This window comes from Podarcis vaucheri, assembly GCF_965113315.1.
Source record: "Podarcis vaucheri genome assembly, chromosome: 10".
NCBI lineage: Eukaryota > Metazoa > Chordata > Lepidosauria > Squamata > Lacertidae > Podarcis > Podarcis vaucheri.
Window position 1 is genome coordinate 7,865,748 of NC_138748.1, and position 13,855 is coordinate 7,879,602.

Consider the following 13,855-nt stretch of genomic DNA (forward strand, 5'->3'; position numbering starts at 1 on the left):
ACCTTCCATTGTAGGGAGGACGAGCTAGCTCAGCAAACTACACTGTTTTGGTTGAGCATGGAGAAGGAGATTGTCACTCTTTACTCCCACCACCAATAGCTTCGATTTGAGAGAATAAATGTTTAATGTGAGCCTCACCTTTGTGTTCTGTACACGATGGTAATCATTGCAAAAGTTATAGAAGTGAGCAAACCGTAGTCGAGCCCCAGAAAAACTGAGGACAGAAATGCTACAATCCAGATAGCCTAAACAAACAAACAAACAAACAAACACCTCATCAGTAATATATGGTTTCTACTTTCCAGCAGGTTCAAATAAAAGCCTGGTGAGTCAATTACAAACACTCAAGACCACTTTCAAGAAAAGGCTAACCATGTTTCACACTCACATTTTACTTTCGGGCGGGAATGGGGTGGGGAGAGGAAATTGTGGGAAGGAAACAGGTCTGAACTGTTTCTAGTACACTCAAAACTAGTGATAGGCCTAATATAGTAAGGCAAACCAAGTGCACACATTAACATGGATTTTAAAAAATGTGTGGGTAAATAAGGCCTTGTTTTGAAGCCTCATTGATGAAATGGATTGCACACCCTATTTGTTCTTATAAAATAAGCAGGTGGTGTACTGAGAAAAATCTTTAATTCCCAGAAAAGGATTTCCCTACTTATATAAATATCGTGAAATAAAAGTGGTTATCTACACACACACACACACACACACACACACACACACACACACTAAACAGAAATACGGCTCTAAGCAGCTCTTAGTGATAGCTTATCAATGCAGATTAGGGCAAGAGAACCCAGGGTTTGCCAGGAGTCAAGCCTTGAGTTTTGCTCCTGCACAGGCAAGGGCCATGCCTTTCCTACCTCTGTGAGGAAAGGACACTGCTAGTCAAACTCAGGGTAGACCCACTGAAATAAACGGCCATGGCTAACTTGGGCTCATTCATTTTGTTGGGTCTACTCTAAATAGAAATTAGGTGGATATAACCCAATGTATCCACTGTGCTGGCTTTACAATTCTAAGCAGGGAAATGTTTCACTGGCAGATGAGACCTTGAATTGCCTAATTGATCTTAAGCACATTTCAATACCCTCTCCTGCGCTATCTTCTTTACGTTCCTCGTTTTGGGGCCTAGAGCTTTGTTCTTCTTGCATCATTTGACTCTCACAGTGCAACTATTTCTGTGCGACACAACACTGCAGGTGGACCACTGGATTACCATATCAGAAACGTTCTACATGCACTTTGATCAGAATCAAGGTCACTCACCAGTTCAATCTTGCTGGTCCTCCAGAAGCGAGTGATATCTTGAAACTGTTTGAACATGCCTTTAAGGTTGACCATTACAATTGCTGCAAGCACAGCCTAGGAACATATTTTGAAAAGGGTTTGGTTTTCTTATTTTTATTTTAAAACCGTATTGCAGCTTAAAAAAAAAAAGCATTCCAAAGTGTATATAACTAGCAAGTTCTATGCAGGAGATCCATTTACATACACGAGAACATTTTTTTTTTAAATCAAAGTTTAGCAAGTGTAAACAGCCATGCAGTCACATGTCATTTTTGATCTTTTGCTTATATGCACATATATTTCATCAGAAACCAAATGAGATTCCTTGATGATAAACATCAGCAGGGTTTTGTTTAAAGTGCCTATAGCTGCAACCCTCCTGGATGGCCCATTTCAAAATCAATGTGTGTAAGGGTACAATTCACAGAATTGTAGAGTCAGAAGGGACTAAAGAGTCATCTAGTCCAACCTCTGCAATGCAGGAATCTCAGCTAAAGCATCCAGGACATTAGTTAACTTCATTCAGTAGAAGTTAAACACGTCAAACAACTGATTTCACAGCAGAGAGGAGGAGCATTCTCTCCCAAAGAAATTGGGGGAACTTAAAATGGACATGCCCACTACAGCAAGGATGGGAGCCTTCCAGATGCGGTTGTAATGCAACCACTCCACCCAGAAGGGTTATTAGATAGAGGATGATGGGAACTATTGTTCCCCCACCCCCACACTACATCATTTGCATGTTTTATAAGCCCTGTAATATACAAGTCAAAATTGCTGAGCTTTCTTCTCCCCCCCCCCTTTCCTTGGGCAGTTGAGCTACCTCCACACCCAAGTTGTTGTTCTGAAAAGAGAAGTAACAATCTGTTGCCTCATTATATTTTAGGGTCTGAAATGGAGATTCCAGTGTTTTACTAGAATAATAGGTTACTAAGATTATTTTCTGTATTCAAAACCCTTTGGCCTGCACCAGTTTCTAACTGGGATTTCTCCTTTAGCCTTTTATGGTTAGCGCAGATCCTAGGAAAGCATACAAAGTAATCCTTATATTTGTTTTTTAATAAAATGCTAATCTTCAAGTCCTCTGACAAACCTTTTATGGCTTGTGCACAGTGCTCTTCTTCCACTCTAGCTAACCAAGCAAATGGACTCTTACTTAGTTACTGCGAAACTGTCTATCAGGGGATGATTAGCTGCTTGTGCTTAAAATAGTGCCCCTTCAGAGTTTGTGCGACCCCACAAACCTCTGTGTGTGACAGAGCTCCTCAGACATGTCTGCTCTAGTCACTTGTAGAGTCCGACAGTGGCTGTCTGCGGAAGCGCTTCCAGCAAAGAAGTTCCTTAACGGAAACGCGTCTCCTGGACTCACGACGTGACAGCTTCCGGCGAAGCATAGGTCTCCCTGCAGTTGCTTCTGACACCTCCCCGCTATTATCGCTCGAAGTGTCTCTCACCCCTTTCTCTCCCCTTCTGCTTCCTGCCTGGGCTGCTGCGTGTCTCTCAGCATTACTGAGATCCTCCTCCAGAGACCCCGCGCTCCCCCTACTGGTCCCTGCTTTAGCTGTTGACTCTCTCCCAGTCTCTGGGAGCCCTACCACTTCCCTTTCCTCCGATGTCAGTTCCCTGACATCCACCTCCCCTCCAGGGCCCCCCTCTCCCCCGCCCCTACTCTCTCCTCTGGGCGGTGAGGAGCTGAAACCCCTAAAAGAATCCTCTTCATCTTCCGACGTCTCGAACATTTCCCTCCATCGGTCTTCGTTCCGACTCGCTGAATCCTCCTCCACCTCGGAATCAGCGAACCCCTCCAACTCTTCTTCTTCGTCGGTGGTGGCGAAGTATTCCCTCCGGAACCTCGCCACTGGCTGGGGTTTCCGAGGGAATCTCTGATGAAAAGTTTCAATCAAAACCTCGTCATCTACATCCTCTGCCCTGACCCAGGTGTTTTCCGACTCCGGCTCCCCTTCCCACATTACCAAATACTCTACTTGCTCTCCCCTCCACCTGGAATCGAGAATCTCCGCTACATGGTAGCTGTGTTCTTTTTCCTCCATAGCTGGTCCCCTATTGACCCTCCCCTCTCTGTCCCCTATATACGGTGACAGCAATGATCTGTGGAACACTGGGTGCAACTTCATGTGGTTAGGTAACCGGAGTCTGAAAGCCACTGGGTTGACCTGTTGCGTGACTTCAAATGGGCCCAGTCTTTTGGGTCTTAACTTCTTACAACCTCCTTTAAATGGTAACCCTTGGGTGGACAACCACACCTGGTCCCCCACCCTAATGCTTTCTCCTTCCCTTCTGGTTTTGTCTGCCTGCCTCTTATATTCCTCCTTCGCCCTGTTTAAATTAAGTTGGAGCTGGCGATGGATCGCTTCCATTTCTTCAACGAACTGTTCTGCGGCTGGAACGCTCCAGTTCTCCCCCTCCCCCCCTGGGAAGGCTCGGGGGTGACACCCGTGATTGGCCAAAAAAGGGCTCATTCCCGTGGACACGTTCTCCGCATTGTTATAGGCAAATTCTGCCAACGCCAGCTTCTCCACCCAATCATTCTCTCTGTCATTCACATAACACCTCAAATATTGCTGGAGGACACCATTAGCTCTTTCCGCCTGCCCGTTGGTTTCTGGATGACGGGCAGTTGAGAAATTCACCTCTACATGCAATAAGCTCATGAGCTTCCTCCAGAACCTGGAAGTAAATTGTTTCCCTCGGTCCGAAACCACCCTCAAGGGGGCACCATGCAATCTAAACACATTTTCCACAAACAATTTAGCGGTTTCTTCTGCTGTGACCGCATGTGAGCAGGCTATAAAATGGGCCATCTTGGTTAACAGGTCTACCACAACCATAATGGCTGTCTTCCCTTTGGACCTGGGCAGATCAGTCATAAAATCTATTGCCACTGCCTCCCATGGTCTTTCCGGCGTGGGTAGTGGTTCTAATAAACCTGCCGGTGCCCGCCTCTCCCCCTTGGCTCGTTGACATCGGTCACACCCTCTCACATACTCCCGCACATCTTCCCTGACCTTGGGCCACCAGAATTCCCTGGTAACCAGCCACATGGTTTTGTGTTGCCCAAAATGCCCTGCTGTGGGGCTATCGTGCAGTTGCTTGAGTACCTTTTCCCTCAATTCTCCTTCAGGTACGTATAACGCTCCCTTGTAGTACAACGCCCCGTTTCTCTCCTCAAAACCCCCGGGTTTGTCTCCCTCCCTCCTGAGACCCCGGAGTTTGTCCTGGGCATATTCATCCTGCACCGTTCCCTCTATCAGTTCCCTTAGCCCCACCAGTGCCGCCCCACACACCCAGCGATCCTCGGGAATGACATGGGTCTCTTCGGGTGCACCCTCTCCCTCCAAATATTCAGGTTTGCGTGATAGAGCGTCCGCCCTAACGTTCTCCTGGCCTGGTACGTAACAAATCTCAAAGTTAAATTTGGAGAACTCCTGGGCCCATCTCAACTGCCGTTGGTTGAGCACTCGCGCAGTTCTCCAATACTCTAGATTCTTATGGTCCGTGCGTACTTGCACCTTCTGTTGTGCACCAATTAGTAGGTGCCTCCATCTCCGGAAGGCCTCATAAATCGCAAGAAGTTCCCGGTCATACACCGTGTAGTTTCTCTCAGATTTGTTCAGCTTTCGCGAAAAGAAGGCACACGGTCGCCACTCGGACCCCTCCTTCCCTGGCTGCAGAAGAAGCACCGCCCCTATGGCTCTGTCAGAAGCGTCTGTTTCGACCCTCAGCCTTTTTTGTAAATCCACATGTAGAAGTTGTTCGTCAGAGGCGAAGGCCTTTTTCAGTTCCTCAAACGCTCGCTCCGCCTCCCCCGTCCAAACAAACTTCTTTTTGCTGCTGAGACAGTCCGTGATGGGCGCCGTCAGGTGAGCGAAGTTTCGGATGAACTTACGATAAAAGTTTCCAAACCCTAGGAACCTCTGCACATCCTTCTTAGTCTTGGGGGTTTTCCATTCCAGCACCGCTTGAACCTTGCCGGGGTCCATGGCCAACCCCTTGTCTGACAAGCGGTACCCCAGGAATTCCACCTCCTTGGTATGAAACTGACACTTCTCCAGTTTCACCCACAGTCTGTTGGCTTGCAGCCTGCTCAACACTTCTCTGACGTCTCTCACATGTTGCTCCTCATTCTCCGAATACACCAACACGTCATCTAAGAAGGCCACGCAATTCTTGTAGAGCAAAGGCCCCAGTACATGGTTCATAAAGGCTTGAAAACACGCGGAGCCTGCTTGTAATCCAAAAGGCATAACGAGATATTCAAATGCCCCCAAAGGGGTGAACATGGTGGTCTTCCATTCATCCCCTTTCCTTATACGTATCAGGTTGTACGCCCCCCTTAGGTCCAGCTTTGTAAAAATCTTTCCTTTTCGCACCCTGGTAAAAATATCATCAATCCTGGGCATAGGAAAAGCCACCGGCTCTGTCACTGCATTTAGGGCCCGAAAGTCACATACCAGCCTCGGCTTGTCCGTGTTCTTTTTATCCACAAAAAACACTGGGCTACCCCCCGCTGCCTTGGACTCTCTGATGAAGCCTCTCTTCAGGTTCTTGTCAATGAACGCTCGCAACTCCTGCATCTCCCTGTCTGACATGGCATACAACCTGCCTACAGGAAGCTGTGCTCCAGGGAGTAAATTGATCTGGCAATCAAAGGGCCTATGCGGGGGTAGTTGGTCAGCTTCCTTCTCGCTGAACACGTCGCTGAGATCAGCATACTGTGATGGCACCTTCCCCTTCTCCATCACTTCCGTCCCCGCTAGGGTGGCTTGGGCCCCTGCTGACCCCTTTTCCCCCCTGCAGTGTTCTAAGCAATGTGCGGAACCGAAGGAAACCACTCTTTGATGCCAGCCCACCAGCGGATCATGTAGGGCTAGCCAGCTCATTCCCAAAATAATGGGAGCGCCTCCCAAGGTGGCCACATTAAACGCTATCAGTTCTGTGTGCCTTGCCACCCTCATTATCATTGGGATGGTCTGCAAGCTGACGCCTCCTCCCAACAGTTCTCTGCCATCGATCGTGGTCACCTGCAGGGGGTTGCTTAAGGGGATAGTCTGTATCTGGTGTTCAGCCGCAAACTCCTTGCTCATGAAATTGCAGGAGCTGCCTGAGTCCAACAGCGCCTTTATTTTTAGGGGGTGTCCATTTTGCAACTCTAGCGACACTTCAATCACTAGAGCAGGTCGAGGAGCTTCTGGCACTGGCACTTGGGAAAGGGGCACTTTCACTGCTCTTTGGCCTGGCTGCAGTGCCCTGCTGGCAACCAGGCGTTGGCTTTTACCTGCTCAGTTTCTCCCTGCTCTTCCCCCTCAACAGTTCCCACCATCCCTTGCCATTCCTTCCTCTGGGGGCAGACTCTGGCAAAGTGGCCTGGCTGTTGGCAGAGATAGCATTTCCGGGGTCCCTTTCCCTCCTTCTTCGCCCCCTCACTGGGCTTTGAAACTGCGCGCGCGCGGGCTGTTCCGATTTCCATCGGCTCTGCCGGCGGGAAAGCTGGCTCAGGAATGTCTGGAATGCGTAACTCCTTCCAACGTTCCCCTCTCCCTTCCCGCCTCTCCAAGGCTCTTGCCTCCTGGCGCGCTCCAATGGTCAGCGCAGATTTGGTCAGCTGATCCATAGACACCGCCCTGGGGCTCCTGGCCAGCTCGTCTTTCACAGCTGAAGAAAGACCTTCTTCAAATAGCATCTGAATGGGTGCTGCCGATAAATCCCACCCCAATCTGTGAATCAGCATGGTAAATTCAGTCCAGTACTCACGGACAGATCTGCTTCCCTGCTTGCAAGCCATTAGCTGTCTGCGCACTCCCCCCTCCTCAATATCGCTGGAGAACATGATATCCATTGCACGAAAGAATTTCATAGTGTCCTTCAGGATATCGTTGTGCGTTGCCATCAGGGGTCGAACCCAATCTCGCGCCCCCTTCTCAAGATGCCCAATTACGAAAGCAACTCGGGATTCCTCATCAGGGAACTCATCAAACTGCACATTCAGGGCATATTGCATTTCAGTCCTAAAGGCATGGTAATCCTTGGGGTCCCCCCCAAACTTCTGCACTAATCCTGGTACCTTTCTGGGGAACTGAGTGGTTCTCCCCTTCTTGTCTGCATCTTGAGCCCTCCTCTCCTCGAGCCTCGCCGTCTGCAGCGCAAGTTGGACCTCCAATGCTCGGTATCTGTCTTCCAAGCTTGGACCAGCTCCACCCCCTGCGGCTCCGGCTCCTGCTGGGTCGCTCATGATGCCTTCTCCTGCACAGGCAGCGTACAGAGACTGTCGGACTGCTATCAGGGGATGATTAGCTGCTTGTGCTTAAAATAGTGCCCCTTCAGAGTTTGTGCGACCCCACAAACCTCTGTGTGTGACAGAGCTCCTCAGACATGTCTGCTCTAGTCACTTGTAGAGTCCGACAGTGGCTGTCTGCGGAAGCGCTTCCAGCAAAGAAGTTCCTTAACGGAAACGCGTCTCCTGGACTCACGACGTGACAGCTTCCGGCGAAGCATAGGTCTCCCTGCAGTTGCTTCTGACACCTCCCCGCTATTATCGCTCGAAGTGTCTCTCACCCCTTTCTCTCCCCTTCTGCTTCCTGCCTGGGCTGCTGCGTGTCTCTCAGCATTACTGAGATCCTCCTCCAGAGACCCCGCGCTCCCCCTACTGGTCCCTGCTTTAGCTGTTGACTCTCTCCCAGTCTCTGGGAGCCCTACCACTTCCCTTTCCTCCGATGTCAGTTCCCTGACACTGTCACTTCCCAATCATGTCACTCCCTGCCTTATTTATTTCCAGTTAAGTGAACAGGGCAATGGCCTGGCCTACCAGCAATAAAATCTCTGAAGCTTTATTTGGAACCTACAGGTTTCTTATCTTCATTTTAGGAAAGAGAAGCGGTGATCTTTAGGAAACTGATACTTTTGTTTGGCTAAAATAATATCTCAACAGCCTAGAACTAGATAAATTCAAGATAAATGTGTCAGCACATCGGCATGCATCCAGTGGATTGAACAACGACTTCTCACTTGCAATTTGTATAACCTGAGTACCCAAACAATGAAGTTCCTGCTAATCATTGGCTAATAGTTCTGTCCCACTATTCCTGAATCAATGGTTGAAAGTATAAAAGGTGACAAAGTAACACGTATAAAGTGCTGGATTAGAATTACAAAGCTCAAGTCTTCATTGCTAAAGAATATTTAGTTTCTTGCATGCTTACAGGTGTGGAGACCAAATGCAGGACAAATAAAAAGAGCTGCTGTTCATTACCCAGAGCCAAATGAGACTCACACAGGCATTCAGACTAGAAAGCCTTCCCTCCAATTGCAGATATTCAGGAAGGACATTAGAAAAAGCTGATGCACAGTAATCACCAATGCCATTAAATTACCCTGCAAATGAACCAATTTTTAAGCTTATTGTTGCAGCACAGAACATTCTATTTCCTTACAGATCTAAACATTACAGATTGTGCAATGCCTTAACAAAAGCGGTTTTACTGCTGCTTATGTACCAATTTAGATTGGAATGAAAACATATATATAAGAGACTCTTACCTGTGGCAGTGGTTCAAACAGATAACCAATGGCAACAATGACCAGGAAAACCATGATTGAGGACAGAGTACCAGCAACCTGGGGGGGAAGGACACAGAAACACTTTTGAAGAATCCCATATATAGTTTAAAAGGTTTTTAAAGGCATTGCCAAGCCCAAATATTCTTCCCATTTCTTTTTCTATATACTTGTATGTCTGACTGAGTATGCTTAAGCAAGCACACTGATGCTCTAAGCAATAACACTCACAAGAAGAGGCATCAACTAAATTTAAATACATCACATGTTGCATACAGAGTAGCAAATACGGAGTATGTGGGCTTGGACAGAATTGGGGGAGGCAGGAAGATATAGATACAGATCCCTGCTCACTAGATGGCCTTGGGGTAATTCCACTTATTTAGCCTAAGCTGCCTCCCAAAAGTGAGGAGGTATATGACCCTGATCTCCTATCTGGACAGGGACAGTCTAACTACTGCTGTCTATGCTCTGGTAACCTCTAAGTTAGATTACTGCAACGTGTTACCTCTGAAGATGGTTCAGAAACTTCAGCTAGTGCAGAATTTGGCAGCTAGGTTGCTCACTGGAGCAAGACAGTTTCAGCATATTACACTGATCCTGATCTCACTGCACTGGCTACCAATTAGTTTCCAGGCCCAATTCAAAGTGCTAGTTTTGACCTATAAAGGCTTAAACAGCTCAGGACCACAAGAACTCAAGGACCACCTCTCTCCATATGAACTGACCTGGACCCTGAGATCATCCTGTGTGGCCCTTCTTTGTGCACCTTCTTCACGTGAAGTCCGGAGGGTGGCAACACGAGAAGAGGTATCGTCTGCAGTGGCTCCCTGTTTGTGGAATGCTCTGCCCAGGGAGGCGCAGCTGGCGCCTTCATTAAACACCTTTAGTTGGCAGGCAAAAACGTTCCTCTTCAAACAGGCCTTTGGCTGATTGACAACCCTTTTACTGTGTTGTGGGAGGGGAGATTATTGGTTTGATTTTATTATGTATTTTGTGGTTTTTATATTGCAATGTTGTGAACCACCATGAGATCTGTGGATGAATGGCAGTATACTGTACTAAACATCACCATCATAATACAACCATCATAATACATCATAATACAGTGCCCCGCAAGACGAATGCCTCGCAAGACGGAAAACTTGCTAGATGAAAGAGTTTTCCGTTTTGGAGGTGCTTCGCAAAACGAATCTCCTATGGGCTTGCTTTGCAAGACGAAAATGTCCTGCGAGTTCCTGCGTTTTTTCCCCCTCCCCCCTTTTTCTAAGCCACTAAGCCGCTTATCAGCTGATCCGCTAAGCTGCTAAAAGCGCTAATCCACTAATCCGTCAATGGGCTTGTTTCGCAAGACGAAAAAACCGCTAGACGAAGAGAATCACAGAACGGATCATGTCCCTGGGGCAGCAGTGTTTGAAACTGAGATATGAAAGCTAGAAGCTAAATGGCACCTTACACCTAGGTTACAGGCGCCACAACCTAGCGTCTGGGCATGCTTTTTTATAACAAAAATACAAAGCCAAAAATGAACTGAAGTTAAAATCTTATGTTCATTTTTTACATGGTCTGGTCCTCATCTGAAGACTGCAAAAAACCAAGCCATACTTCCCCTGCCTGTCCCCCTAAGATTCTCACGAGGGTCCCTTCTCCAGTCTTCAGAGAGTGGCTGGAAGTGGGGAGGCAGAAAAAGGTCCTTTCCTTCCAGAAATTGAAAGTTTTAATCTGAAATCTTAGGTGCAGTACTGCATCCAGAGCTCAGAAACTGCTTGCATTCATGAAATTCCCTGTTGCAAAACAAGCCAAGAACAATGGGAGTTTTGAACGCTGCCCTGCAGGAAGGGCAAGTGAAACCTAAATACACATACCTGAGTCTTTCCACCAGTGCCCTCCTGGACAAGACTCCGGGACATTGAGCAAGTTATAGCAAAGGTCTGGAAAAACGATCCTGCAGAATTGCATATGCCTAAAGCAATGAGTTCCTGTCAACATAGAAAAAGCAGGAGAACACAAGGAGTAAGAACATAAGATGGGATGCTGGATCAGGCCAGTGGCCCATCTAGTCTAGCATTCTGTGCTCCCTCTCTCTCTCTCTCTCTCTCTCCCCCAGCAGAAGTCATGCTGAACATTGCCACAGATACATACCAAACTTCCACACGTGACTATTATCTCCTAAATAAGAAGCTGCTTTGCAACTAATTGGGGAGGGGGGACTGCATAAAGATAATTTAAGCACTGAATTTTAAAAAATGGAAACAATGTTCTTAAAGTCCATAAACACAAAACGAAGACTTCAAAACCTTTGTAAAGCTGAAGTGGCCTGCACCAAACTTGCAAAGAAGGGTTCTTTGTTGTTACAGTGAAACCTCGGCTGCCAAACGCCTCCATTATCGTATGTTTCGGCTCCCAAATGCCAAAAACCTGGAAGTAAAAGTTCCGGTTTTCGAACCATTTTCAGAAGCCGAACGCGCTACACGGCTTCTGTTTTGAGTTCCCCTATTGTACTGAGGCTTCTGCATTCAGTTTTTGGTTGTCAAACGTTTTGGAAGTCAAACGGTTTTCCGGAATGGATTATGCTTGACAACTGAGGTTTGACTGTATTAGATTGACTGGATAGGCAGCATGTGTACTGAAAGCAAATCTTTCTAATGGAAGAATCTTCTCTCGCCAACTCACAGGACTTCTTCAATTAGGATACGAGGCCAGTGCATATTTAATGTTTCCAACCTAACCATGGTTAGGAGGTCAGGAATGTTACATTTTCTCTGGGCCCTGGAAATGTAGGGAAGCTATTTTTCAGATAAGTGTGTCTTCAGCAACTAGCTTTTGGAAAAAATTCCCACCAATTTCAACAGGCTTTTGACCAGATAGTGAAAGACATATATTACATTCAAATTACCTGATTTCCATCAACTTTATAGCCATGCTTGAGAGCAAAGATTTTGGCCATGGAGATTGTCATGGAAAATCCAACAAGTGCTATGGCTATTGCATCCACAAATACTGCTGGGATGAGGCTGATATCTGGTACCTGTGGAGGACGTAATCTGCAAGGAATTAAAAAGGAAAAACTATTATCGACTGACTGTATTAAACTACAGAGGGCTAAAAAGATATGTTTAATTCCTCATCCTTACCCTTTGGGGATATGGCCAACAACATCCACTCCATAAGTCTTTGACAGATTCATGCCAGCTGAAGCTCCAGTACCAATTACCACCTTTAAAAGGAACACACATGAAACAAGAGACAACTTGGTTACAATAAGAAAACTTGGAAGCTAATCCAAGAGGGAGTTCATTCTGAAGTTTTGTCTGCACAGTGAATGACATTCCAAACCATGCTTAAGAGGTCATACTTAAGACATCCCTTCTTATCCCTCACTTACTACAATGATCTCCATAGGGATAGGAACTGGAAGTTTCTTCTTTAAGCGGTCGTTGATTTCTTTACCACTCAGCAACAAAACCATGCAAATTAGTCCAACAACCAAAGCTGCTATGTTGGTTTTTGTGATGTTTTCAAACACAGCAATTAAACTCTGCAAGACAACAAAATGTGGAATGTTATTCATAAGTGATATAGTCAAAGGGGAAGCAGATGTGGATGTTTATGTGGAAATGTGATGTTTGATGCAGAATATAGCACCCTGAGAACCTCAAATATCTCTTTTCATGTTTCTATCCCTTCTGGGTGTTAAAATAGGCTTGAAAGGAAGTAGACAAGCTTCATGAAATCTTTGAGGCTAAAGAGGGCTAAGTGGGGTTTTCAGTGGTGGTGGTAGTGGAGGCTATGTGGAAAGATAAAATACATCAGTTTTTCTCAATCTGTATAATTTACCGGTATTCAAATCACAGAATTTATTCATCTCAGAGAACTCAGCTTTCTTTGATAATGACTTTTAAATTCCCCACACAGAAGTGCACATGATCCTTTTATCTCTTAAATTCCAAATGGATAGCAATATTTAAAACAAAACATACTACACCAACTTAAGAACTTGCATCTGTGCTGACCGCAAACACACACCAGCACTGGAAATAATGATTTCAAACCTTTTCCAGCAAATCAAATCTGTTTAAAAGTACATAAACTGATCTACAGGCAGGGAGCTGCCAACAGGCCTTCAGGGTTACCATAGCAATGAAATTCAGTGTTGATTAAGCAGCAGTGATCTTTCCTAGAAGTTGGCAAGGAGAGCTGCAGGAGAAACGCATGCAGAGCATGATGTATTAAATACACTCGATCTCAAAATTCCTGGGCAAAGGTTTTGGTTGCTTCTCTTCAGTATTTGAAATCTAAAAAACTTTCCTAACCATAAGTCATAACTAAGTGACAAATGCAAACATCAAAACAAATTACCCAAATCCTAAAATGTATGAATAATGTTAAAACCATTAACACAATGAAGTTTTGCTTAACCATGTTTTACTACTGTCACATAAATATGAATGGCATTTTGCCAGAGTGAAGAAAGCCACTCCCTCCCTCCCCTCACTATTATTACTTGAAAACAAAAATGGTGGCTTGTGTGCATTTGTGTTTTGCCAATTTGACTAGCGCTTACGGCCTTCAAGAAAAATATTTCACACAGCCTCAGAAATGCTAAAGCAAAAGCTGCATAGAGTTGGGGTATCCTAAATAAATCCCTGTCTGCAAATACAACTGGAGAAAGTAAATCAGGTTAGTCTGATATCACCCATGTAAGGCTGCTGAAGGACACTACTAGATTCTTAGTAAAGGCTTTTCTATGTGACAATTTGCTTAAATCAGTTTATTTCCCCCCACTGCTATTCTTCAGTGACCCAAACTGTGTTGGACACATGTATTCCCTCATTCTGTTTTAAAATATTATTTTGCTACTGGTATCTTAGTTCTTGGAAAGTAACTTACAGAAAAGCCATATGATTGTGTCAGGGAACTGACATCGGAGGAAAGGGAAGTGGTAAGGCTCCCAGAGACTGGGAGAGAGTCAACAGCCAAAGCA

General features: G+C 45.9%; 1 protein-coding gene across 2 annotated transcripts in view; it reads right to left on the minus strand.

The window, feature by feature from the left end:
• SLC26A5 (solute carrier family 26 member 5) overlaps positions 1–13,855 on the minus strand; it is a 44,975-nt gene that overhangs the window by 9,997 nt on the left and 21,123 nt on the right. For both annotated transcript variants that reach the window (XM_082239648.1, XM_082239647.1), the window contains exons 7-13: positions 12,257–12,409; positions 12,006–12,088; positions 11,768–11,915; positions 10,737–10,850; positions 8,854–8,931; positions 1,279–1,374; positions 139–245 (exon numbers count right to left, since the gene is read on the minus strand). In XM_082239648.1, coding sequence (XP_082095774.1) covers positions 139–245; positions 1,279–1,374; positions 8,854–8,931; positions 10,737–10,850; positions 11,768–11,915; positions 12,006–12,088; positions 12,257–12,409 — 779 coding nt within the window. The remainder of the gene's footprint in view (positions 1–138; positions 246–1,278; positions 1,375–8,853; positions 8,932–10,736; positions 10,851–11,767; positions 11,916–12,005; positions 12,089–12,256; positions 12,410–13,855) is intronic.